Raw genomic sequence first — 27,999 nt, forward strand, 5'->3', positions numbered from 1 at the left:
GTTAATTTTAAGATAGTGAATAAAGGGGGATTGTGCATTGATTTGACACCTGGAACAGTGGCACATACAAGTCTGGTAGTAAATGACTCTGCTACAAGGTTAGCTTCTCAGAACATCTAGAGGATTTTATCTCACTTGTAAACGGAAAAGAGATGTATGCCTTGCAGTGCATGTCAACAAAAATGCTTCTCTGAATGTGACGAGGAAGCAACATTTCCACGTGGTGAGCAAACTCAATTTTCCATTGCAATGTGTGTGCACTAAATACGTGTGACACTATTCACTGCAAATTAGGCAACATTCAGTTGTTTTAAGTAATGCAGCATGATTTAACTAACCAGTGTTCAACTCTGCTTTAAATGCTATATTTTGTGACATGAATCTCGACAACTTTGTACAAACTATTTTCTGAAGTGTAATCATGTCATTCCATGTTTTTAATTTCTTGTTTCAGAAAAAGTTCAAGAAGAGATTGAAAGAGTTTTGGGATCCACACAGGCAAAATATGAGCATCGAAAGACTATGCCTTACACAAATGCAGTCATCCATGAAATTCAGAGGTTTGCCAATATACTGCCCATGAGCTTGCCTCATGAGACCGCATCTGATGTCATCTTTAAGGGATACTTTATTCCAAAAGTATGTATTGTATTATTGAGTAGATTTATACAGTGCTACCCCTGTTGTGGTGCAGAAGTGCTTTGTGGACCAGTAGTTTGCTATGCCTTATAGTCCAGAGTTAGTTTGTGGTGTTATTTATAATATTGTAGGTAAACATATATAGCTCTTACACATGTATTCCGGTTGTTGTTTTGCCTATTTTTGTCTATCAGAATTGGGCTCCAATTTACAAAGCCCTTGCGCTGCCACTGCATCACGCAAGGCGGTGCAAGGCGGTTCAAGACGGTGCAAGGCGGAGCAAGGAAACACAAGGGCATCAGTGAGATTTACTAAGCCACGCAAAGCCACCTTGCATGGCTCTGAGTGTCTTAGTAAATCTGGAGTAATACAAGGCAGGGCAAGTCATGGAATTACATGGGTGGGCAGTGGGTATTCTTACACATCCACCCATGGACATTGGTGCATTCCAAGATTTGCTATGACTAGTAAACCTAGGAATGTGTCAAAATGCTACAGCTTCCAAGGTGAGGTGTAACAAGGAGATATATGTTGATTTGTTCTCTTTTTTCCTCTTTCTACATGTGTGTGTGAGTGGGTGTGAGAAAGCTTCTCTGGATGCCATTTGAAATGTCATCTGGGATGTCACTGACCATGTCCTAAGTGATGTAATATGTGACATCATAAGAAGTGCATTGCGAGGGAATGAGTTATAGTTAACTCAGCTAACTATAAATGCTGAATTTCACAGCTTTTTTATGAGTGAAACCTGAGCCTAACGATATAACATCCCTGTAACCTGTGGATTTTTCAGGGAATTTCTAAGTTTTTTTATTCCATATCCTAACTAAAATGTCCCTGTAAAACTTATTTTTTCAGTGAATTTCTAATGTTTTTAAATGCTAATTCCTAACTATAACGTCCCTGAAACCTTTGTTTTGTTCCAGTGAATTTTTATGTTTTTTTAAGCAGCAGTTGTGTTTGCAGAGTGGAGGAGAAAGGGTGCGGGCCTCCTACTAGCCCTCAGGGATACTGCAGTATAGTACTTACTGGAGGTACCAGAAGGACTTCTTGGCCCTCAAGAGTAAAGTGGATTTCATCCCCCAACTTGTACTGCGCCAGGAGCAGGTTTGCAGAGTGGTGGAGAAAGGGGGCTTGACCTCTCAGCAATCCCGCTGCGTGGGACTTACTGGAGGTAATAGGAGGGGTAGTTGGCTGTTTTTGTAGTAAGTTTCCTTAAAACCACTTTAAAACCTATTCTCCGCTTGTGCAGTTAATCAGGGCATCATCATGACATCAGTAACAGTGACGGTCGCTCCTTTTTTAGAAAGTGTACAACACATATATTAACACATAATACAGTTTTTTACACACTCTCGGTTTGTTACTATACTGTTTAAAGTCATATTTTTCTAGTGAGTTTCTATGAAAACCATCTTTATGGCCTATTTCTCGTGTTTGCAATGACACCAGCAGTCTTAAAGATGTTGTTACCTGCGGCAATCGCGATTACATTACAAAAATGCAAAAAAAAGGAATTTAATATCTACCACCACATTCAAAATGTGTAACTATATAATTAGTTTGAATTGTACACTAGATACATCATTATCTAACTCTATAAAAACATTTACCAGTCTCTCAATATCTTTATAACAGTGTGTATTAGTGATTCACTGGGTTATATGAGTGGGTGCATAAGTGTCTGAGTGGCGGGTCTGTGAGTGGGTATATAAGTCTGTGTTTGAGTGGCAGGTCTGAGTGGGTCTTTGAGTAGACTCATGAGTCTTTGAGTTAGTCTGTGAGTGGGTATAAAAGTGTCTGAGTCAGTATCTCAGTGAGTACTTAATTGTGAGGCTGGATCTATGACTTAAGTGCATAAGTGTCTGAGTGGGTCTATAAGTGGGTATATGAGTCTGACTGGGTCTGTCAGTGGGTGCATAAGTCGTGAGAGGGTGTGTGAATGGTTGTTTGAGTGGGTCTGTGAGCTGCTGTAATAGTCAGAGTATGTCTTTAACTGGGTGCGTAAGTCTTTGAGAGAATATGTGTGTAGGTGCATCACTGTCTGAATAGGTACATGAGTGAGTGCATGAGTCTCTGTATGGATAAACGGGTGGGTGCATGCGTCTCTGTGTGGGCATGTAAGTGGGCACATGAGTCTCTGAGTGAGTCTCCCACTGGGTTTAAAAGTCTTTCAGTGAGTATATGTGTAGGCACGTATGTCTCTTACTAAGTCTATGAGTGGTTGCAACAGTGTCTGAGTTGGTAAGTAAGTGGTTGTATGAGTATCTGTGTTGGTATGTGAGTGGATGTAAGAGCCTTTGGGTATGTGAGTGGGCACAAGATTTTGAGTAGGTCTGTGGGTGAGAATATGAGTCTGTGAGTGCATATGTAAGTATGTAGATACGTTTCTCAATGAGTCTCTGACAATGTGTAAGAGTGTCTGAGTGGGAATGTGAGTGGATGTATGAGTATCTGAGTTGGAATTTGAATGGGTGTATGACTGAGTGGGTATGTAAGTGGATATATGAGTTTGTTATTAGATCTATGACTGGATGCATACATGTTTTTTCACAGGGTTTCTGACTGGGTGTATAATTTATTTATTTATTTATTTATTTATTTAATTTCTTATATAGCGCAGGAATTCGACCCCCGAAGGGGTATCTCCGCGCTTGTGTTCTTCCCAGAAACCAGAAAATAAATCAGGAAGATGCGGGTTGAGACTGTCGGGATCAGGTATGTCTTTAGGGAGTTCCTAAATGCTCCAAAGTTGGAATTTTGCCTAAGGGTACGGGGCAGAGTGTTCCAGAGAGTGGGACCCCTATAGGACAGTGCTCGACCACCCTGCCTTTCCCTTTTGATCCGCGGAACCTGGAGCAACGATTGATTCCTGGAGCGTAAAGAGTGACATGGCTCATAGAGTTTAAATATTTCCATCAGATATTTGGAGCCAGTGCCAAACAGGCATTTATGGATTACGCAACATATTTTGAACTTAACCCGCTGGCGGATGGGCAGCCAGTGGAGTTTCTCCAAAAGAGGGTGTGATGGAGATCTGGCAGGGGCATTAAGGACCAACCTAGCTACTGATATTATGAATCGCAATTTTATTATTCGGGTCAGGTTTTTTGCGGTAGAATTATGGTACCTATCTCCCCACTCAATCGGGTAATACAATGGGAGAAAGACTCAAACACCGGATGCCTCCTCACGATCGTGCCATAATGAGCGGCCATCTTTTTGAACATTCTTACGGCAGTGCCCCGGATGACACAGCAAAGTTTTTCCAACATAAATAATGGGTCCGGTCAACAACCCGAGATGCCACGGAGCTGTCGAGGGGTAGGATTAATGTTAGAATATCACAAGCGACCATTGGTCGTAAAAACCTGGTCAGACACTAGTTTTGGGCTACGCTCTCTACCGAGCACCTCGTGAGACTCTACCATATTTGTCTCATTTCAGTAGACCGCAAGATATTGATCCCCAGGATGCAGTCTCATGGGGCACACAACATGTGAAAGAACTGTATGTATACAATATACGTCATATGCATGTATCTGTGACATAAGTGTAGATCTCGTTTTTCCAAAAACTGAGATTTTGCCTTCCTTTTAAAGTGTCGAGTCTCTTTGGTTTTAATATGGAATCTTTCTAAGCAGCCTTTTCACCAACCTTCATTGTGTGGGATCGCTGCAGAATGTGTGTGTGTGATGTGTGAGGTCCGCACGCATTTGTGAGTGTGAGACTTTGGAGGGTCAATATACCCAATATATCAGAGGAAGGAGAAAAATATATCACCATTCCCTTTATGACTAGCTGTCTTACTAGCCATTCCAGCTCTACCTATATATGGATACAATGCCACAATGTGCCAAACGCAACAGTCGTAATATGAGAACCATGTGTTGACTGTTTTGTGCATTTACAAAACTGTATTTTCTCTCCCACTTTCCTTTACAGGGACCACAACAGGTCACCCAAATTTTTTTCGCTTCACCGTGGGCCCACTCAAGCCCGGAAGCCGAACCTATTAGCTGATTTTTGCTATTAGGTTTTAGGATTGTAGGCATATCATACTTATTTAGAATTGAGTATTTTTAGTAGGGATCACTAGAGGTCCTGATAAGTAAGCAGTAGGGGACTGCTTACGAAACATGTCATGTCGACCAGGTAGTTAACATACTCTGTTCTACTCCACAAACCCCTTTTTACTGTTCCCAGCTAGGGAATCCATTAAATTAATTTTTTCCACTAGCCAGGGAATTTTTAATCTTTTTTGCATTCACTTATTTAGGTCCCTACACCCCTATCACCTACCACTTATCACTGTCCTTACACTACACATAGCCTACCATCAAGAATTAAGTGCTGCCGCGTAGTTCGTAGGTCGCAGCACGCCCTGCCCCGTAGAGGGACGGGAAGACCACCATGATGAAGCATGACACTAAGGGATTCTTCGTGTGTGAGGGGTATTTTAAAAACACATAGTGCTCTCTATTTGCCACCCGCAAAGAGAGTTTCTCTCATTGCCTTTTCACTGCAAAGTTGAAAAACATAAATAATATTCACTTCTTTTACATTGATAGAATCTCTTTGCGATCACTCTACCACTCCAAATCTAGGAACACTTGCCTGCTCCACTACGACAAGGCTGCCTATCACAGCCTGCTGAAATTGAACAAAAGTCATCCTTGAATCTGGAGAACAATCCTTGATTACAACAAAAGCATTGAAGGTTGCCAAACGAAACAGATGGACAGCCAACTACTTACACCAAATGTATGACTTATGAGCACCACTGTAAGGCTACAACCGCTGACCTACTCTATCTATACCACCCATGTGCTTTTGTACACTAAAATGTAAACAGGCTTCACACTTCAGCAACCTGACCCCAAACAGTCACAGGTGAAGTACTTTCATCATGAATGGTAGTCAGTATTTAGACATCTCTCCAGCTAGAAGTTCATCACTATGCAAGGCACTGCACTATCCCTTCTGAAGTTTTTTACAAACAGGCTCTATAGGGTAACCGTTACATTTAGACCAGAATGTGCCACATGCAACAGTGTCCACTTTGAACAATCCCTTGAACAATTTCTTGCTTTCTTGTTTCCATAACGAGCCCTCATACTAAGAATGAACTGCCTAAAAACCAAACAGTCCTTGAACAGGGCCAAAGACTCATCCACAGCTATTTCTTTCCCTGGAACATAGATCTCTGAAAAGCAATCTACAATATAATCAAGGACAGACTAAATCTTGTAGATATGGTCACAATCAGGGTGATCCCGTAGCTATGCTGAAGTATTATCAATAAAATGCAGCATCCAAAGCATAAGCAAATACTGATTACAACTCATGGTTGCATGAAATATAGCAGTTGCCATGAAAGGGCTAGTAGACCAACATGAAGCAAGCAACCGCTTCCATATCAGCCTATCAAAAAAGTTAAACCCCAGAGCTTCTCAGCTCAACCAGATTTGTGGGAGTCCCCAGGGTAGATATAGAGCGGGGCTTAAGTGTGACACTGTTGTCCCTCAAATACTGTTCAGCATGCCAATTAATATGTTCAACAATCTCATCCAAAATGACATCGTCAATAAATAACTGAAAGAAATTTATAGACAAAAAGTTTTCAGTATTTACTCTACACACGGCGACATTAGTGTCTTCCATCAGATGATTCCTCTATGACAAAAAAAATCACTTGCAGATCTTGGACTTCCTCCTTTGTCTCAGATTCAGAACCAGTATGATAATCATGGTCAGAGTAAGATGTCAGAGTAAGATGCGGAAAGCATACCAACAACCTGCTGAGCGGTAATCCTGCAGCAAGCCATAATCCTTAGTGACAACAAATAAGTCAACAATAATCAACACTATTTAAGTTAATTAATAAGGAAAAGTGTTGCTTTATCAAACAGAAAGTAAAACTACTGGCATATAGTAATCTTGAAGGAAAAGTCAATTAATGCAAAGCACAAACTCAAATACAATACCACTCACTTGCCAGAGACAGCTAGACTTAGGATCACCAGTACCTAGACTGCGCAGACACAGCAATCACCAACTATGTCCCACTAAAAAGGAAAAACAAAAGAAAATTACACACAAAACAATACAATACGCATTGTGTACAAATCCAAGGAGAATTTCACACACAATAAAACAGAAGTCAAATATGCTGCTATTATTTATTCATTTACAAAAAAAGGCATTCATGCAAAGCAATGATACTCATTTGGAGTAAACAGTACCAAAAACGTATTCTTACATGTAACTAAACAAACTGCTGATCTACCAGTGCCGAAACTGGAAGCAGGAGTTGCAGCAAATAAAAACAAAAACTTTGCACTAGAATAAAAAGGAGAAATAAAACATTACAATCACAAATGCAAATGATGACAAGAAATAAAACATTAACATTATAAAACACTATGAAGTCTGCCCATTACCATCCAAGAACCAGATTGCACACACTGCCAGGCAAGTAGCAGTCTATACACACTGCCAGACAAGCACAAGTCTACACACACCCCCAGCCAAGAGTTAGACCACAAAAACCGCCAGCCAAGCGCATGTCCACACACACTGCCAGTCAAGTGCAAGTTCACACACACTGCCAGCAAAACACCAATACACACCCAGACAGCTAAATGCCAGTACACGCAGCTCATCAGCTGAACCATCTCTGATGTTTAGTGGTTTTCTGTCCCAGCCTAAAAAGACGGTCGATCTGCCCCCATGCAGGCAGAAATTGCCAAAATACATGCCCCAATAACAGGGAGTGACCCTTGCTTCAGAGGACGCTCCCCAGCATAGAAATACATAAAATCCCTGGTGTGTGGTGGTATTCTGACCCCCTTGGGGGCATATGAGCCTAAACATATGGCCTATCTGCCCCAAAAGGGGGCTGAAATGGCCAAAATACATGCCCTAATACTGGAGAGCAATTCTTACCCAAGGGGCCACTCCTCAACATAACCAAATAAAAATATCCCCTGTGGCAAGTTGATTCGGCGTAAAAGTATTGGCGATCTGCCCCCAAGGGGTGCAGAAATAGCCAAAATATATGCCCCCTAAAAAGAGGGGAGCGACCCTCCAAACATGCCAAAATCAATTACTCCCTGGTGGCTAGTGGCTTCTGCCCCATTGGTGGCAGCTTGGCCTAAAAATATGACCGATCTGCCTCCAAGGGGGACAGAAATGGCTAAAACATATGCTCCCTAAAGGGGAGTGCCCAAGGGGCCCTCCGCAAAACAGGTAAACAACCTCCAAAAAAGTCCTTGGTGGCCTAGTGGGATTTCCTGTTGCACGATCACAGCTACATAGTCACACATGATTGTAACGCACTGCGAAAAGACATCGGGTGAAAGGAAAAACTCTTTCCTTTCCCCCAAAACCTCATTCCCATTCTGCACCCTCCCCAGAGGAGAAACTTACCTCCTTCTCTGACACGAGCTTGAATGTACAGCCCGTCCACAGCAGCTTCTAATGACGTCGGCGTGCCACGCTCACTGACGTCATCAGATGCCCGGGGTCGGGTTGGCAGTAAAGTAAAAAATGTAAATTGATACTTGTATAGCGCACTACTCACCCGCAAGGGTCTCAAGGCGCTTGTACGAATACCGCTGTGGAACCCATCCTGGCTTTCCCTGTGAGGTGTCCACTCCTGGGCACCCCCAAGGTGGAGGCCAGGCATCCTTAGCGTTGTGGGGGCCGTTGTGGAGATTAAGCAAGCTATTGCCCAGAGTTGCAGAGTGGGACTCCATGATTGGAAGAGGCACCGAGGTGAGAAGCACTTCTGCTGCCACCCCTGGGGGTGGGGGTTACTAGTGGCGGCCCATGGAGGAAGCACCAATACTTCCCCCTTGGGTGGCTAAGATGATGGTTTGGAGCCATCCTATGCACATGCCGACTGTGTGCGCGGACAGCTCCAAGCAAAGCACAAAACGGGCTAAGATAGTGCTGTGCACGCTCTTTATCTTAACACTGCTGATTTTTTATCCATGCTAATTCATGAATTTTTGGTCATCGGCTGCAGTGATGCCTATTTTTTGTATCTATTTACTTCTGTGTTTATTGCTTACTGTAATTCTGTTGGAAAGAGGGATTCAACTGGGTTCAGCAAGGTGTAGAAGCAGAACGTGCTACCGCTGTTGTAGGCCAGGTCAATGTTCTATTACCCCAAGCAGGGAAGTCCATCAAGAGTTTGATTAGTCAATCCTGGCTTAAGGCTGGGAGGATGTTGTGTTAGTCTTAGCTTTTGCAGTTGGTTTACCCCAGACTTTTTGCTTTTACGCCTCCTGTTTTTTACCCAGTTTTTGTTGGTTTTAGGACTCTGGTTACTTTACCACTGCTATTCGGTGCTAAAGAGCATATGCTCTCCAGGTAGATTGTGTTATAGATTGATTTTTCCATGATTGGCTTGTTTGATATATGGGTAAGTCCCTAGTGAGGTGCTCTGAGAGTGCCAGGGCCTGTAAATCAAATGTTACTAGTGGGCCTGCAGCAGTGATTGTGCCACCCACAGAAGTAGCCCTGTAAAGGTATCTCAGACCTGCCACTGCAGCGTCTGCTCACATTTTTACTGCCATGTTGACTTGGCAAGTGCACCCACTTGCCAGGCCTTAACCTTCCCTCTATGTACATGTAAGTCACCCCTAAGGTAGGCCCAAGGTACCCCGATGAGCAGGTTCAGTGTATGTGAAAGGAGGTCATGTACTGGTGTGTGTACCATGTCCTCATAGTGAAATATTGAAAGGCGCTCTGTCCTATAGGATAGAATGGGAGATACTTTGTAACATCTTTTTGCAAGTATAACTTCCCATTGGTACAAGACAGAGAAATGGAGTTTAGTATGCCTGAACTCAGAATGTAAAAATGCATCTTTTAGTAAAGATGATTTGTATGTTGTGGGTTTTAAAATACCACTTTAGAAAGTGGATATTTTCTTGATTAGCCATCCTATGTGCCTCTACTGGGTTGTAGATTGACTGTCTGGCTTTGGAGTGACAAGGGTTTGGAATGTGCATTCACTTTGCGGACGCGCAGCCGATGCGCTTAGCAAGCACGCCACTTGTGCACCAAAGGCGTGCCTAAGGCAAGCCCATCTGTGCCCGTCCGCACCTGGACTGCGCCCAGCACCTGGACCCCTGGCCCCCGCAAACGCCACGACGCCCGTCCCCGCAATGACTCCAGCACCCTCCACGCACTCACCACTGGACGATCACGTACCTGCTGCCTGTCCGCCCCAAGTGCACCCAAGGACCCTTCTCCTGCCAGAACTGCAGCTTCACCAGCATTCGACCCTGCAACCCACTGACCAGGAAAGAACCCAACTACCTCAGATGCATTCTTCTCAACACCTGCTCTACACGCAAACACGCCGTCGAACTCTGGGACCTGCTCAGTTCAGCCTCCCCAGACGTCGCCTTCCTGACGGAGACCTGGCTGCCCCCTCCCTGGCACCCGACATTGCCGCAGCCATCCCGGAAGGCAACAAGATCACCCGCAGGAACTGCACCAATGGAGTAGGAGGAGGAATCTCTATCGTCCACAGGAACACTCTCAGAGTCTCGACCAACATCGATGACACCCTCAGCACCGCCGAACACCAGCACTTCCAGATCCACACCAACCTCAACCCCAGAGGAAGCCTCATCTACAGACCCCCTGGACCCCGACCACAGTTCACCGACTTCATCGCCGACTTCGTCAGCACACATTCCCTCGCCTCCACGGACTACATCCTCCCCGGGGACCTGAACTTTTACCTCGAGAACAACAACAGCACCAAGTTCCCCACCCTGATTGACAACCTCACCAACCTCGGACTCAGACACTAGTCACAACCCCCACCCACTTCGCCGGCCACACGCTTGACCCCATCTTCTCTGCAAGCCCCCAAGTCTCCTACAACCACACCACCAAACTCCATTGGACTGACCATCGCTGCATCCACTTCACCTTCCGGAAATCCACCACACACTACCGCGCCCAAGTGATCCCTCGCCACTGCTGGAGCAAAGTCACCGAGGACCAGCTAAGCACCACCCTCGCCTGGAGACCACCCGCCGACCACACCGGCCCCAACACCGCCATCTGCAACCTCAGATAGTGGATCGACAGCTGCGCCAACACCCTCGCCCCATTCAAGAATACCTCCAACAGCCACACCAGCGAGAAAGCCAGCTGGTTCACTGAAGGCCTCCAGGCCTCCAAGCAAACCTTCCGAAAGCTTGAGAAGAACTGGCACTGGGATCGAACACCGGACAGCCGCGCAGCCCACAAGAATGCCACCCGCAGACACCATCACCTCATCAGATCTGCCAAAAGGGCTTCAAAGACCACCTAGACAACAACGCACACAACAGCAAAGAGCTCTTCAACATTGTGAAGGAACTCTCCAACCCCAGCTCCAACACAAACAACATCCCACCTTTGCAAGACCTCTGCGACTCGCCTGCCACCTTCTCCATCACAAGATCGCAGACATCCACAACAGCTTCAACGCAACGACTGCCCCAACAACCACCGAGATCTCCGCCCCCACGACCTCCATCCGCACCGACCGCTTGCTCTCCTGGACCAACATAAACGACAATACCATCAAAATAAAGAACACCATTCACTGCGGATCTCCGTCAGACCCATGCCCACACTACCTCTTCAACAAAGCCATCGCCGCCATTGCACCCCACCTCCAGAAAGCCATCAACATCTCCTTCAAGACAGCAACCTTCCTGGAGAGCTGGAAGCACGCCGAGATCAATGCCTTACTGAAGAAACCCTAGGCGGACCCGCAAGGACCTTAAGAACTTCCGGCCTATCTCCCTGCTCCCGTTCCCGGTGAAGGTCATCGAGAAGACCATCAACAAACAACTGACCCGCTACCTCGAGGAGAACAGCATCCTGGACTCCTCCTAGTCCGGGTTCCGCAGCAACCACATCACCAAAACTGCCTTCATCGCTGCCACCAATGACATATTTATTTATTTATTTATTTATTTAAGTGTTTATATAGTGCCAGAATCGACTCCGAGGAGTATCTGCGCTTTGTGGAAGTGTGTCAACTATGTGGCGGCAACTGTGGGGCTTTCTTTCTTTTTAGAAGCATAAGAAAGTGGTTTTAAGTAGTTTCCTAAATGCTAGATGATTTGAGCATGTTTCGGTCCAAGGTATGATGGGAATTTCCCTCCTAATCTCGCTCTCCTAATTCTAGGGACCTTCAATAGATGTTTAGAGCTGGAACGCAAGGATCCCGGGGGGAGATAGGGAGTGAATTTTTCCTACAGATAGCTGGGACCAAGATTAAGTAGTGCTTTGTGAATATTACAACAGATCTTATCCATTGGCGTATTGGCAGGCAATGGAGTTTTAAGAGAAGAGGACGTGAGGCAGATCTGGGTGGCATGTTCAGCACCAATCGCCCCACCGTGTTCTTAACCTCCTGCAGTTTATTGATAGACGCTTCATTAGCAGAGAGCAATAGACCATTACAATAATCTAGGCGACTCAGAGTCTTTCTTGCAGAATCCGGAAGCAAAGGGAAGATTCGCCGAAGTAGACCCAGGGTTGGAAACATGTGCCAACAAGCAAAGCCGTCGATGTCAGCTTCGGTGAGACCAGGGCTGCGGTGTGAAGTGCAATGGTGCCCTCTGCAGTGCCTTCAGGTCACAGAGCCGTCAGTGGCGCCATTGATGGCATCAGGTTACCCTGTACCTCTGTGGCAGCTGAAACATCCAGTTAAAGAAGCCAGTACACAGAAGATGTTGAAGTCTTTGATTTCCCTGAGGCTACCAATAGGAGGCAAGCACTACATCAAGCCCTTGGAGATACTTTGGGTGCAGAAAGAACAGTCTAGTCCGTTCCCTGCCCAAGGTAGAAGAAGCAACTGCAGGCCAATCCAGAAAAGCACACAGCAAAGGGGCAGTACTGCTACTAGCAGCTCTTCCAGCTCTTCTTCCTCGCAGGTTCCTTAGTCCAGCAGTAATCTAAAGTTCTGGAATCTGGGCCCCAATATTTGTACCACATTTTCCTTTGTTCTCTTGTGGCAAAAGTCTCTCAGGTAAGTCCAAACCAGTTCTGTCCTCGCTGGCCCAGCTTCTTGGCAGGAGGTGGAGACAGCATTGTGCAAGGGAGGCAGGGCCTATTCAGATGCAAGGGAAATCTCCTCCCACCACTCTAAATGCAGACCAGCCCTATAAAAGGTGCTAGTGAAACTCCTCCCACTACTCTAAATGCAGCCTAGGACTATTCAGCTTAGCTCTGAATCATCCAGGAGAGGCAGGACACACCTCAATGACCCAGTCTCCGGTGACTCAAACAATCAATCAATCATTTGTAAAGCGCACTACTTACCCATGAGGGTCTCAAGGTGCTGAGGTGGGGGGGGGAATGCTGCTACTTTTCAAAAAGCTAGGTCTTGAGGAGTGTTCTGAAGGTCAACAGGTCTTGGGTCTGCCGTAGGTAGATGAGGAGAGTGTTCCAGGTCTTGGCGGTGAGGTGGGAGAACGATCTGCCGCCGTAGGTCGCACTTAGGGTGCAGGGAACTGTGGCGAGGGTGAGGTCGGCCGAGCAAAGCTGACGGGTGGGGGTGTAGAAGCTTAGTCATCCGAGTATGATGACCTCTGTCTTGTTCGAGTTTAGCTTCAGTCGGCTGTTCTTCATCCACTCCGCGATGGCTTTCATTCCTTTGTGGAGGTTGGGTTTTGGTGGTGTGGGGGTCCTTGGTGAGGGAGAGGATCAGCTGGGTGTCATAGGCCTAAGAGATGATATTGAGGTTGTGCAGTCGGGCGACGTGGGCGAGCGGTGCCATGTAGATGTTGAACAGTGATGGGGTGAGGGATGAGCCCTGGGGAATGCCGCAGATGATCTTAGTGGCTTCGGAGCGGAAGGGGGGGAGGCAGATGCTCTGTGTTCTGCCGGAGAGGAAGGAGGTGGATCCCGGCATCGTGGAGGCGTGTGCATAGTGTGCGGTGGCAGACCGTGTCGTAGGCGGCTGACAGGTGTCGTAGGCGGCTGACAGGTTCAGGAGGATGACGGCCCTGGTTTCTCCGTTGTCTAGCAGGGCCCTGGTCACACCAATGCCAATGGATGAACATCATCAAGCTGCTGCCTCCACCGCTGCATGATGGCACCGCAAGCCGCACCGCTGAACTTCACACCACAGTCCCGACGCCTGTGGACGCTGGCACTCCTGACATTAAACTAACAAAGTTTGATCTGCAATGCCTGTGACTTCCTAGGGCCTGACGACTCCTGCACTGACCGCCAGAACCGATATCTGCCAACGCTGGCTCTTCAGAGCTCAACAAGAGGTTGCTGATGCCCTGCATTTCTAAAGGTACTGTTTTGCCATTCTTCCCAATACCTTAGCTATCCTATGATGCAATGGTCAGCCAGAATTGTTTGGATTTGTTGTTCACAGCACGCCTGACTCCAGGAATTGCATTTTAAGTCTGTTTTTGATTATTGATATTTCTGAGAACTGTTTGGTGTAATTTTATCGTTTGTAATAAAATATTGATTATTTTTCTAAAACTGGTGCGGTGTTCTTCTGTAGTGTTTTCACTGTAATACTGTTGGTTATGTGCAAATGCTTTACACTCTGCCTCTGAGAAAAGCCTGACTGCTTGTGCAAATTTTCCTTGGGGGTGAGCAGGGTTATTTCAGTAGTGTATCTCCATTATCCTGACTAGGAAGAAGGGTCCCTACTTGGACCGGGTAACAACGTGCCAAATAGAGACCCCCATTTCTAACACTCACTGAATATAAATTGTCAGCTAGGAGCTTGCTGTGGGCATGAGTACTGGGTCACTGCACACATCCTTTGTGGTCAAAGCTCACAGTTACTATAACACCGCCCTTTGCATTGTTCAATATAAGCCCCTTAGCACGCACTTCATAGGCGTTGTCACCATCTCCTCCTATATGGCACTTTGCACTATTTTAATCGCAGATCCTTTTCTTCCTGACTAATTGTGACTTAAGCGCCGGCCTGGCTTAGAACAATTGAGTGGTTTACCTATAAAAATTTGCTACTACTTCTCCGATACTGTACATTGCATTTTGTCTGAATCAATGAGCCTTCCAAACTTGTTGATTATTTCCACTTGTTTGCAACACCTAAACATACTATTTTTTAGGAGTGAACATCCGACTCAATGTGCCTTTTAATGGCGGATAAAAGTAGTTGCTTTTATCGCATGTTGCACTTTGTATTTATTAGACACAGGTGGGCCTATCGTTCTGTTTATTGATATACGGTTGAGAGAGGCATAGGCTTGTTTTCCCAGGCAATTCACATGTCTATTATATGCATTGGTATAGTGTTAAATAGCAAAAATGTGTGCAATTTAGAACTTTTTAAATTCTGTATATATGTTTGTTAATTGTAATGGCTTTAATTAATCACACAATAAACTTTTTTTTACAATTCTTAAGACACCAAACTCAAAACTCCTAACAGCTCCCAATTGAAAGTTATCACTATTAAATTTAATAAGTTAACCCAATTTTATCCTATAGGAGAGACAGGCCGTCCAGTAGTGAAAAAATGAATTGAAGAATATTTCACTAACAGGACATGAAAGTTAAGAGTACATGTCCAGATTTTTAAATACACTGCACCCTGCTCTCTCGACTGTTTAGTGCTTTCCCTAAGGGTGACTTAATTATATTAAAAAGGAAAGTTTGCACCAGGCAAAAGGTTTATTTTTTCAGGTTGAACAGGCAGTTTGGAACTGCACACATAGGCTGCATTGGCACACCTGTGACATGAAACAAAGGCCTGCCTGGGAAGGAGGTGTCACCTCTCTCCCTGACAGGATAGCTAGTGAAGTGTCACACCAAGGCAGTGAGCTTCAAACCTTCCACCACCTCTGATATGCAACCAGGCTGCCTCCCAAAGGATGGAACAGTAAACCTCCTGCACCCAGACATGGGCAGGCTGGAAAATAAGGTAATCAGAACGTGTACACCCCCAAAAGGTTAGCCACATCCCTAGGATGAGCTACCTGGTCTGTACGGACAAGGAAGGTGTCTACCACTTTTAAAAGTGGCAGAATAGAGGCTTCTGGGTTTTAAAGGTGCCAAACTCTACAGGAAGTGGTCGCCTCAGGGGCGAATCAGCTGCTGGGGCTTGTAGCCCAATGGCTTCCAGCACCCCCACTACTAATGCCCCTAAATCTAGGATGTAAGGGGCTCCCCTAACACCAGAAACTCCGATCTGAATCGATTTGCAATCAAGGACCAAGACGAGACCTGAGTCTGCGACTTCAGGACCTGTACAAAGCAAAGGAGCGATAACCTGCTCCTGTGGCAACAACCTTGCAACTGCACCACAGCAATTCATCCTGGACCAGAGACTGATTCTAGTGGAAAGAGGAATCCCTCTTAGAGTTAAAAGCCACTCTAGAACTTCTTTGGACTATAGGTACCAGTCTCCTGCAGCCTAAAGGTAGAGCTTGCTGCTGCAAAGACTTGTTGGTGGCCTGACTGGCTACCACTACCTTTGTTAGACGCTGTGCCACGAAGCAAACCTGAAACACCGTTAGCCCAATGCCTCAGTGGCTCAGTTGTTGAGATTTAAGTGGGTATCACAATCAATGCTAAAGGACCACTAGTAGCATTTAATTAACAGGCCCTGGATATATATGCAGTACCACTTTACTAGGGAATTACAGGTAAATTAAATGTGCCAAAGGCCCATAGGAATGAATGGGGAGTTATTCCTTATTTGCGATTAGCAATTTGCTAATCGCAAATAAGGATGCGATTTCAAGGGTGCAGGGGTGTCCAAAGGACACCCTGTAGCATCCCTGAAATGTGAATTTACACTGATGTTGTGCACACACATGTCCAAAGGACGTGTGTGTGTAACATAACATGCATTTAGAAAATGCATTAAAATGCATTTTTCTAAGTTTTCGCTATTTCCCACGAGGTTTGACTTCGTGGTAAATAGCGGTCCTAAATTGCGAATTCGCAATTTTTAAATGTTTCATGAATGGCATTTAAGGAATCTCTAATAGAGATTCCTTAAATGCTAATCCTCACGAATTTGCTAATTCTTTATTAGCGATTTTTGCATTTGGGATGATGAATCCCAAATGCAAAAATTGCGCTCGCAAAGGGCCAGATTCTCAGAATCTGGCCCTTTTCGAGCGCAATTTCCTTTCATGAATCTAGCTGATAGTAACTTCAATTTTTTCTTGGCCTCCTTAATACTTTCAGTATTTTTGGCTGGAAGAATCAATCCCTGACTGTGATAAGTGTACACTTGTATCAATACTTTGTGTAGTCAAGATAGATTTTGAGTGTGTTTAAGTATTTTGACTGTCATTATGAGTTTGGCACAGCCGTCTCCCTGGATTAGGTACCCCTCCACAAGACTATGAGGCCAACGTTTCCTGTACGCAGAATTGAAAGTTGCAGGAACATGAGATGTGGTTTTACTGGGCCCAATCCCACTGCACCGATCTAAATGCATTTTCTGCAGGCATAGGCGGAGCCCTGGTCCCTGCCCGACCACCTCCATCTCTCACCAGGGAAACATGCTGTTATCCCCATACACAAGGACCTGTCATGTCTCAAGATACCAGTAGATCTCCTGCTTACCACTTCCTCAACCCAGATCTGCAATCTGCACAGATTTACAACCTGTACAGAGCATTTGCTAAATCTGACTGGAATTGTCATAGAATGAGGTCTAACCAGATAGAAAAGGGCTCCGTCTTAGCAGATCCGCATGGTTATTCTCCACTTTCAGAGGGATGAGGTGTACATACCTAGTTAAAATTAAGCAACACATTCAATTAAAAGGGAATGTGCTCATGTTACAGCATATGGGTATGAGACTAAGAGAAATTTATTTGTGCTTCATCTCGTAGAGTTAGCTACTTGTATGTCTTTAAAGAGATAGTCTGTCTGCGTTCTTGACCACTGTCCCAGAGACTTTCAGAATAACAGTGGACAGAAAAGCACTCAAAACATCTTGTAAGTTTACATACTGACTTGTTATAACAACCACAGTATCTGCAGACTAGTGACCTCTGTACAAATAAAATTACACATGAATACTATATATGAACAAAAGCAGAGCCTACATTCAAGTCAGTGGCTGTTACAAAGATTAGCATTCTATGTTGTTAGATCTGGGGGTCTCTAGTTGGCAATGGTATTCACCTTTGTCCAAATAGGAACCCTTACTTTTAAGTCAGGACAAGGGGATTACTCTCTTTAATAACCCCTGCTCACCCCTTGGTAGCTTGGCACGAGCAGACAGACTTATCTCAGAAGAAGTGTGTTAAGCATTTGTGATTATACACAGTAATACAGTGATAACACTACAGATGGACACAACACAGGTTTTATAAAAATAAGTATTCTTTATATAGACTTAAACACAAGACCACAAACTACAAACATCCACAATACTATACTAAAGGTTACTTAAAAGATGATAAAAGTCTCTTAGTTCAAGTTGTTGGTAAATGCGACAAAGTTCTCAACAAAGTTCTTGGATGCAGCACGCAAAGTAAACAAAAGGCTCGCAGAAGGGGAGATGCGTCAGTTCCGTGACCCGGGGGAACGGTTGCGTCCTTCCTCAATGCTTGCGCAGAGTAGGGAAATTGTCGTGAGCCTTACCAGTGCGGAGGTGATGCGTAGATTCTCGACCTGTTGCGGTGCGCAAGATGGCGCCTTGATGCGATGACGATGCGATGACGCCCTGGCAGCCTTGCGACGACGCTGTACTTTGGAGCCGCAACAGGCCCTGCGATGCACTACTCCGGTGATGCGATGACGGCTCTCTCGATGCGTCGTGCTTCTCCGGCGATACGACAGCAGACAGCTTCGATGAACACACGCTTCCAGGGACATGCGACGAACTCTCGCTTCTCCGGCGTTGCGATGATTTCAGCTGTGGCGGCGACACGCTTCTCTCGATGCGTCGTGCTTCCAGCTCCCAGCGGCACGCAAGTGACTGGAGTCAGAATTCCCAGCAAGGAAATTAAGGAGGGAGCTGGAGGTGAAGTCTTTTGGCCCTGAGACTTTAGCAGGAGGCAAGCACAGTTCAAGCCCTTGGAGAATATTCTGTAGATGAAAGTCCTTTACAAAGTTCCTTCCCCTTTCCCTTGGCAATGAAGCAACCACTGCAGGCCAACCCAACAAACAGCACACTGGCAGAGGGGCAGTCCAAACTCCTGCAGCTTCCTTGGTTCTTCTCCTTGGCAGAAAGGTTTCTTGTTCCAGAAGTGATCTAAAGTCTGTGGGACTGGGTCCCAATATTTATACTAAAAAGTCCTTTGTTCTCTGGAAGCAGAGAGGCCTCTGCCTAGTTCAAACCAGTTCCTGAGCACTGTGTTTACATGACTCTTCTCTTCCTTTCACTGTGCAGGGCAGAAACATCAGACGCCCCACAGGAGGTGGAACCAGCACAGGGGAGGGAAGATGCAGCTCTGGAGCACTCTGTTGACAGGATTCCCCTTCTCCTTTCACTGTGCAGGGCAGAGACTTCAGACAAGCCACAGGGGGTGGACCCAGCATTGTGGAGGGAAGGCCCAGCCCTATTCAGGTCCCAGGTGCACTCTCCCCCTCCCATCTGGAGGTAAATCTCCCTATTCACCACTGGGCTGTCCCAGACTGTCTCTTGGAATTTCCCCAGTCCTGTCACACACAAACCCAGACAAGGAATACACAAGTCAGCAGAGGCGGGCTCAAATGGTTAGGCAAGTAAATACCTACTTTCTAAAAGTGGTATTTGCAAACACAGAATATTAAAATAAACTTTACTAAAAGATGTTTTTTATTATTCTGAGCTCAGGCATACTAAACTCGAATTTCTACTGTGTTCCCTGAGTCAGTCAGGATTGTAGGGATGTAACAATCCTCACTGCCCATTCTAGTCTATGGGAACAGGTAGCCTTCAATAGTGAAAAACAAAAATGGCTATAATTCACTACTAGAACATGCTACACACATTAGAGCATGTCCTACCTTATACTTACAATGCACCCTGCCCTTGGGCCTACCATAGGGGTGTCTAATATGAAGCAAAGGGAAGGTTTAGGGACTGGCAAGTGGGTGCACTTGGGCAAGTCGACATGGTAGTCACAGCCTACACACAGGCCTTGCAATGGCAGGCCTGAGACACACTTTACAAGCTACTTCAGTGGGTGGCACAACCAGTGCTGCAAGCCCACCAGCAGCATTTGGTCTACAAGCCCTGGGCATACATGGTGCACTGTACTAGGGGCTGACAGTTGATCAAGCAAGCCAATCATGGAATAACCAATTAGTATATCAATTTAACATAGGGACCTCTTGCACTGTGGCACTGATTAGCAGTGGCCCAGGGCCCAAAACATACAACCAGCAAAAATATGTCCAAACAGAGGAGGCAATCCGTCAAAAATGGAAGGGAGACTCACACCAATGACGTCAGGTCTAACATATATGTTAAGGAATTCCACATAAAATAGGTCTAGGAATCTCTAAATGTGCCACTATAAGTGATCATTACAGATATAAGTGTACACTTACAATACACCTGTTCCTATAGGTGATACATACAGCACCCAATAACTTGCTTCCATGGACCATACTGATTGATCAGCCCAGATTGCTGTAGGTATTAAACAGACATATGCTGTAGCATGTGCAGCAGTAAAGACATTTTCCAGACTCTGAATACCATGTGTGTAGAAAAGTGCAATTTTTGTATGGTCACCTCAACACTTTTTTCCCCATTGCGAATGGTTATGACTCTGAAAGTACACTGGAGCCTGATATTCGGGCTCCAGCACCAGGTTTCTCTACCAGCAATTTGATGCAGGTGAATTGGTAATCCCAATTGGCAAGTACTTGAATCCCCTAATAAGTCCCTGGTAGGTGGTGCCAGTTGTAAATAGGGCATGAGAGTTAAAGGGGTCACCAGGGCCTGAAACACTGATGGTACCACCCTGAAAAACCCAAGTAAATGGGTGAGAGCAGTCCTAACATTGCAGACTCAATGAGTAGTGCAAACGGCTCAAACTCGACTTTGCTTTTTCCATGACTGCCAAGGTCAAAGCACTGTTTTTAATACATGTCAAACCCCCCTAAAGTAGGCCTCCTAAGCCCAGAAGGCAGGGTGCATAATATTAAAGGTGTAGACATATAAGTGCAATCTTATATGTCCATATAGTAGTCTCTTTCCATTAAGGTTTACTATAAGGGTTCAGTGAGCTTATAGGAGAACATGGGCTGGCACCCGGTCATCCCGAAGCGGACAGCTCCATTATGGTCCCACTGAAAATGTTCATGTTTGGTATCAAACAACATGTCTCATCAAATCCAACTTTTCCCAAAGTCAGATTTAAGGTGACATGTACCCAGGTGGTTACTGTAGAGGTTGTCCACCTGGTTGTCGCAACCATTCCTGTGCGCTCTCTGACAGCCTGCAGCTCATTGCTGCCAAGACAGGAATCTGATCCACTACCAGGAGGTAGCAAAATACCCAGGAGTCAGAAACAAAGACCTGCCTGGGAAGGAGGTGTCACCTCTCTCCCTGAGAGGATAGCTAGTGCAGTGTCACACCAAGGCAGTGAGCTTCAAACCTTCTACCACCTCTGATATGCAACCAGGCTGCCTCCCAAAGTATGAAACAGCCAACCTCCTTCCCCCAGACACATTTAGACCTGGGCAGACAGGAAAAACAAGGTAATCAGAACGTGTACACCCCCAAAAGGCTAGCCACATCCCTAGGATGAGCTACCTGGTCTGTACAGCCAAGGAAGGTGCAAAACTCAATAGGAAGTGGTCGCCTTAGGGGCGAATCAACCGCTGGGGCTTGTAGCCCATTGGCTTTGAGCACCCCCTCTACTAATGCCCCTAAATCTAGGATGTAAGGGGCTCCCCTAACACCAGAAACTCCGATCTGAATCGATTTGCAATCAAGGACCAAGAAGAGACCTGAGTCTGCGACTTCAGGACCTGCACAAAGCAAAGGAGCGATAACATGCCCCTGTGGCAACAACCTTGCAACTGCACCACAGCAATTCATCCTGGTCCAGAGACTGATTCTAGTGGAAAGAGGAATCCCTCTTAGAGTTAAAAGCCACTCTAGAACTCCTTTGGACTAGAGGTACTAGTCTCCTGCAGCCTAAAGGTAGAGCTTGCTGCTGCCAAGACTTGTTGGTGGCCTGTGTCGCTACCACTACCTTTGTTAGACGCTGTGCCTCGAAGCAAACCTGCAACACTGTTAGCCCAATGCCTCAGTGGCTCAGTTGTTGAGATTTTGCACAAGTTTCCTTCCGAGCAACATCTAAGTGGTCAAACCAGAGGCTCCCGCTTCTGCCCCATGGACAGCGAGGACAACTCTGTACCTGGGCCCCACAATCCCGGTAAAATTAAACTGACTGTCATGGCCTGGTGTTGGGATCCGCATCACCTTAACACCCAGGGGTTTCTTTTGAACTTGACCTGCAAGTGACCAATGGTTAATAGTGTTTTTCTCAATTGATCGCAATGTAAACGTTTTGCAATATTGAAAAATATATGACTCCGGTTATACTCATCCGATTGTCTTCATTTTTGTGTCTACATTTATATACAAACCTGCTTTATTATTAGAAATTTGTATCAGATTTCTTTCAAGTTGAGCAAATTCCTCATAGTCCATGTTGGTACTATAATATTCTTAACACATGTTACTGTAGAGCCTGTGTGCCACACTGAGCTAGGGATTTATTAGAATTAATGCAAAGGACCTATTTGGGGTATTGTGAGAGCATTGCATATCGAGGCCTAACCAGCCTCACTACAAAATACTTCCCTTTCTTACAATGTGCATGCTACCTATATAAATATGGAAGGCCACGGAAATTTCTGACCTTACTGAAAAACACGCCTTACTGTTTGGACCGTAGTGAACTCATATTCAGCCATATAAGCCCAGGTACACATAACAAGGAGAGCATTCTGGCACGAAAAATTGATTTATGACTCTAAAGGCGTGCCAGTAAAAGCTGAGCAGCTTAGGGAAATGTGACTAAACTCTGAGCATGTTTGACCAGTACTTGTGTACTCATTTCCACATATGATAACACGAGAGGAAGCTGCTTACTGAGTATGCTCATCAAATGCTCCTCAGCTTCAGAAAACAGACATACACAGAAAATGCTGCAGCCAGATGGGTATTGTAGAAAACTGGAGTATTACTTACAGACCGGAGGAACCCACCTCAAATACGGATCACTGTCCTTGTCAGGGTGAACCACAAAAGTCCCTAAATAAACATATGCTCCACCCTCTGGTAGTTTGGCACAAAATGGGTTAGGCTTGGGCAACATGTGAATTATTTCTGCAGTATGCAAACAGCAATTAAGTGAAGACACAACACAAGAAAATTCCAAACTAATTTAGAAAAATAGCGTACATTTTAAGCACCAATTACGGTCTTCTGGTTGCACTAGACTGGAACAAACTCAAACGTTGAGGCTGACCGTGATGGAGCACAGGTAGAATACAGGGACCAGGTTTGTCCAGGTAAAGCTTTAACTTTGGACTCTAAGATGGAAGTCAAAAAACCTCAGTGGGGCAAGACAGCAGGCGGTGGCTGAAGAGTTCTCTTCGTGGTTAAATAACCGCTGGATGAGGTCACCCTGAAGTAGTTGATGGGAAAGGTCAGAGCAGGAGAAATTTGAATTTCTACCCCAGAGACGTCCCTCACTGGCCGCATATATTTTATATATTCAAAAGAGAGAGGTACCCCTTAATCTTATCAAGGGAATTGAGGTTCAACCACCTATGAAAACAATATCCCCTTGATGCCAATCCACAATTCAACAAATATGAAAACAATCAATATATAACCATATATAAAAAAATGATATTTTTTATTACAAGTATAAATGCATACATACAATATTAAAAACACAATATAATAAATGTCCTAAAATCAAACAACTTGTACAGAGTGCAGTAATCACGACTAAAATAAAGCTAATACAATATCAATTATGACCCGCATAATCGGAAAAACAGACAGAAACATGTAAGACATGAAGTTTGTTCTCCTACAACGCGGAATCCCATGTGAAACGCTACACGAAGGGACCACCAAGCAGCCTGCTGGTTTCTTTAGAGCACAACAGCTTGCTCTACCTTTCTGAATAACGGGTGGCGCTACCAGCGAACTGCCGTCTTTGAGATCCTTTATCATTTGGATCCTCTGAATAGAAAGGAACATAGTGGACATATATAGCTTTATCGAATCCTGAAACAGCAGTTCTATGAGAATACATTTCCACTTGCACTTAAAAGCATTCCATGTGGTACTAAGAAGCAGACGTAGAGCCATATTAAATCACAATCTGTAAAGGACTGTTCCAAGGAACTGCCTTCACCCTATCAGAAGTTAACTAGTATCAAGGGGAGAATTTACTGTTGACCCCCTTTACATGACAGAATATTTTAAGTCTTGACAAAGATGGTGTAAACTGCTGTATCCATCGAAACGTGTCGACGCACTTTCCAAGTACAATTGAAGATCCCATCACTTGTGTTGAAATACAGATTACATCTATGTATATAACAAAGTGAAGTTATAGGATATCGAATGTACATGCCGTATTGAACAAACTTCATGTCTTACATGTTTCTGTCTGTTTTTCCGATTATGCAGGTCATAATTGATATTGTATTAGCTTTATTTTAGTCATGATTACTGCACTCTGTGCACGTTGTTTGATTTTAGGACATTTATTATATTGTGTTTTTAATATTGTATGTATGAATTTATACTTGCAATAAAAAATATAATTTTTTTATATATGGTTATATATTGATTGTTTTCATATTTGTTGAATTGTGGATTGGCATCAAGGGGATATTGTTTACATACTTATATATTGTATGCCTTTGTGCCTGACTATTTCTAGGTTTGTAATACAACAAGGGGGCCCCTGAAAACAGATGAAGGTGAAGACGCAGGGGAATAAGGCAATAAATAAACACAGGAATGCCTCCACCCCAGATAAGTCAAAGCGGTGCCAATAAAGTCACCGAAAATACAGACTCTCTCCCTGAGGAAAAACAATTAAAAAGCAGTATTTGTAGGGAATAAATCCATGAATAGATACATTAATCAATTTTCATGTGTACAATACTGTTGATATCAAATATAGCATAAAAGAAAAATTATACATATCCCCACAATGTTCCATCAGTTACACACTCAAGCCAACAACATGTATTCCACATTCATACAATAGCATTCGTCCTGATCCTAATGGATCCAGTCAATCACACAAAAATAAACAAATAGATAAAGGCGGCAAACCACATAATACATAAACAGTCACAGTATATCAATATAGAAAAGATCAAAGAAGAAATACATTCTTTTCCCCAGTTCGTAGGAAAATGATTAAATAATATCAAAGTTGTCAGTCAATGTTTAAAGATGACAGAATGGAAACAAGGCTATATTTAAACTAAATAAATATTTAAAAAAACATAAATATGTGGTAAGCTATGCCAAGTCCTTTCAATGATGGAGTCAGTGCCAACGTACGTTTCGGTGACAGACCTATTACGGGTCTCACCTTCCTCAGGGCATAGATCTTCATAGAGGACAAAGTGGGGAAGATCTTAGTGAGAGGATGGTAAATCAGAAAGCGTAGCCACAGGCAATTCAAGAGGTGTCCGGGTGGCGAGGATCAAAAGGGCATACAATATCCACAATCCAACGCGAGTCTAGCGAGGCAGTTATCGCCAAATAGGTCACTGTATAGGAAGGCAGTAAATCCAATAGTGTGGCCGCAAGGGATAGAAATGGAGTGCGTACTAAAAGCGCCGAAGGGGCATACAATGTCCACAATCCCGCGCGGGTTTACCAGATGCAGTGGTCACACAAAGGATCACCGGATGGGTGAACGGGAGGGTTCACAGGTGATGAGGGGTACAGATATCAATTTGGACATTCAAGCGAGTCCTTTAAAGTCGGCTGATTCGTCAAGGCGGTATCATGGATAACAAATTTCGGCCGGAGGCAGCGTCCATACATATGCGGGAAGGAACAGCTGTCTAGGTTTGGACTTAGTCACTTTTTTTGGAGCTTGGGTTCTTCCAGCGGAGCAAGGCTGCAGACTGCAGCCCAATTGGGCTCCAGGAGGCCAGACACCTTCTCCACAAAGTACCACTGGAACAGATTTTCTGCTACTGCGAAGAATGTATTGGGAGCACAAAATCAGTCTAAATTTACTCTAAAATATATTTTAAACCTAGATTTTGTTAATAACCAAAAAGAAGAAAAATTATTCAAAAATGTTAATTACCCAGAAGTGTATAGTCCTCAGGTGCTTCAATTTTGTGGGGATATTTAAGTTACACTTTTACATTAAATTTACATGTTGATTTTATGAATGTCCAAAAAGGAGTAAACTAACTCAAAAGTCAATTACTCAAAACTGTAAGTGGCCTTTATGAATCAGGCCCTGGAGGACTATATCATGAATATGGAACTGCACTACAGAGCCTAACTGTTCCATCCGCCAAATGCATCTTCCTGCATCTTCAAGAATACATCATTCTGGGTTATAATGCCACAGAGTGATTAATGTACAGTCACATTCTACTGGCAGCAGACAGATCCAAAGAAAAATGCATGTTCAGGTAATCCACTTCCCATTTTTTTTTAACTCACACTCAGCACAATAAAAAGCCCAAAACAATTTAGAAAAATGTAATTAGCAAAGAGGCACCACAATGAGTAAAGTCATTGGTGGAAATGAATAAGAATATTTTCTGAATTAGGGCACAGCAAAAAGCTGATGGTGGTGTTGCTCTCTTAAAGTAAGATATGTCGTCATTGATCTCCTGTAGAAGCTTTCAGTGTTGCTGCTTGAAACTATGAACAGGACATCGCAGAACTTCCGAAGGTGTTTTCCTGTTGGGTATGATTACCCCCAAAAACGGTCCTAGGATGCTTGTTTCCGATCCAGGGAAGACCTGGCTTGGCAGTTCGGGCTGGACTATTTCCATGAGGAATTGGGTCAAGACTAATTTGTATATGGCTGGGTCTAAACTGGGGTGGCGAAGTGAGCTAAAGAATGTTGATGGATTCAACCTAGATCTGTGACTGCGGGTGAATGTCTGAAAAATGTCAGCACTCCATCCATCATCTCCTTGTGTTTGCTTTGTTGGAGCAGATAACTCTGTGCATAAACACATAGGCCTGTCTTATTTTTTCATGGGCAGAGTTGTCCTGTTCTGCTCCTACACAGAACTGTGCACAGAGACTCAGGACCTCAGTGAATTGTGGTGGACCAAAACACTCACCTCAGTACCTAGAAACCCTTATCAGCTAGCATCAGTGTCACATTAGCTCTTCGTCCTATAGCAAAGGAACCAATGATTAGACAACCCAGAACATGCGACTTAGGCTATACTCAGGAATGGTGGGAAGCAAGAACACTCTTTCGTCATACTCTCATACCAGTCCACAACAGGAGTAAAAAAGAGACATGGGAAAGGTTAAAATAACCACGTGTTCTAAGATGCAGTACCTTTGCTAACATAAGCAGACATATGATTAGAAATAATATGATCAGTATTGTTACAACTTCATAAAATACAAAAGGAGAAATCATATTACAATGATGGTGAAAACAGGTATGATAGCGCCTAGTATATGTTATGTTATGTTATGTTAGCGCCATGAAACCTTCTGGTGACCGTGCGCTTTAGAAGTTTCTGTTAACATAACATAACAAGTGCCTGAAATCATGCCTACAGTGCAATATTAAAGGCGCCAGAATGTCCGTTGGCTTGCAGCTGCATGTATGTTATGTCTAAAACGTGAGCCGTTCAGCTCAAACAACAGCTACCTTGTTATGATAACCTTGGAGGCTTTAGCACTCACTGTGCAGACTAGGGTCGCGATGTAAGTCTAGGGATGCCGAATACAAGCCTTTCTCATGTGAAGTAACTCACGGAGCCTAACTTACAACAACAGTTATATGCAGTGTTGTGTGCAAAAGCAGCAAAAGGTAAAATGGCGTTTAAACTTCTAACATAGCAATGTGCGGAACAAGGCCCAGCCCTCACTACAGTCCACCATAAAAAAGTTACTATTAACGTAGTGCAGTTTGTGAATACAAAAAAAAACTTTAAATTTAAAACAAAAGTGTAAGTTTACCTTTGTGAATCAGGCCTGCAGTCTCTGGAGCATGAGGAAAACTAGTTCAGTTTACTCTTAGGTAGCACAAAGTATATTTGCATAAAGTCATTATCCACTAAAGTTATCAAACATTTATATGAGGTTGCCATGGTACGACAGAACCCATTACAAACATGTTTGGGGCATCATCAAACTAACAAAAT

General features: G+C 44.3%; 1 protein-coding gene across 2 annotated transcripts in view; it reads left to right on the plus strand.

Moving 5' to 3' along the window:
* Positions 1 to 27,999, plus strand: part of LOC144762426 (cytochrome P450 2K4-like) — a 613,835-nt gene that overhangs the window by 543,068 nt on the left and 42,768 nt on the right. For both annotated transcript variants that reach the window (XM_078647608.1, XM_078647607.1), the window contains one exon: positions 455 to 639. In XM_078647608.1, the coding sequence (XP_078503734.1) occupies positions 455 to 639 (185 nt within the window). The remainder of the gene's footprint in view (positions 1 to 454; positions 640 to 27,999) is intronic.

Source organism: Lissotriton helveticus, chromosome 6 (genome assembly GCF_964261635.1).
Source record: "Lissotriton helveticus chromosome 6, aLisHel1.1, whole genome shotgun sequence".
Lineage (NCBI taxonomy): Eukaryota > Metazoa > Chordata > Amphibia > Caudata > Salamandridae > Lissotriton > Lissotriton helveticus.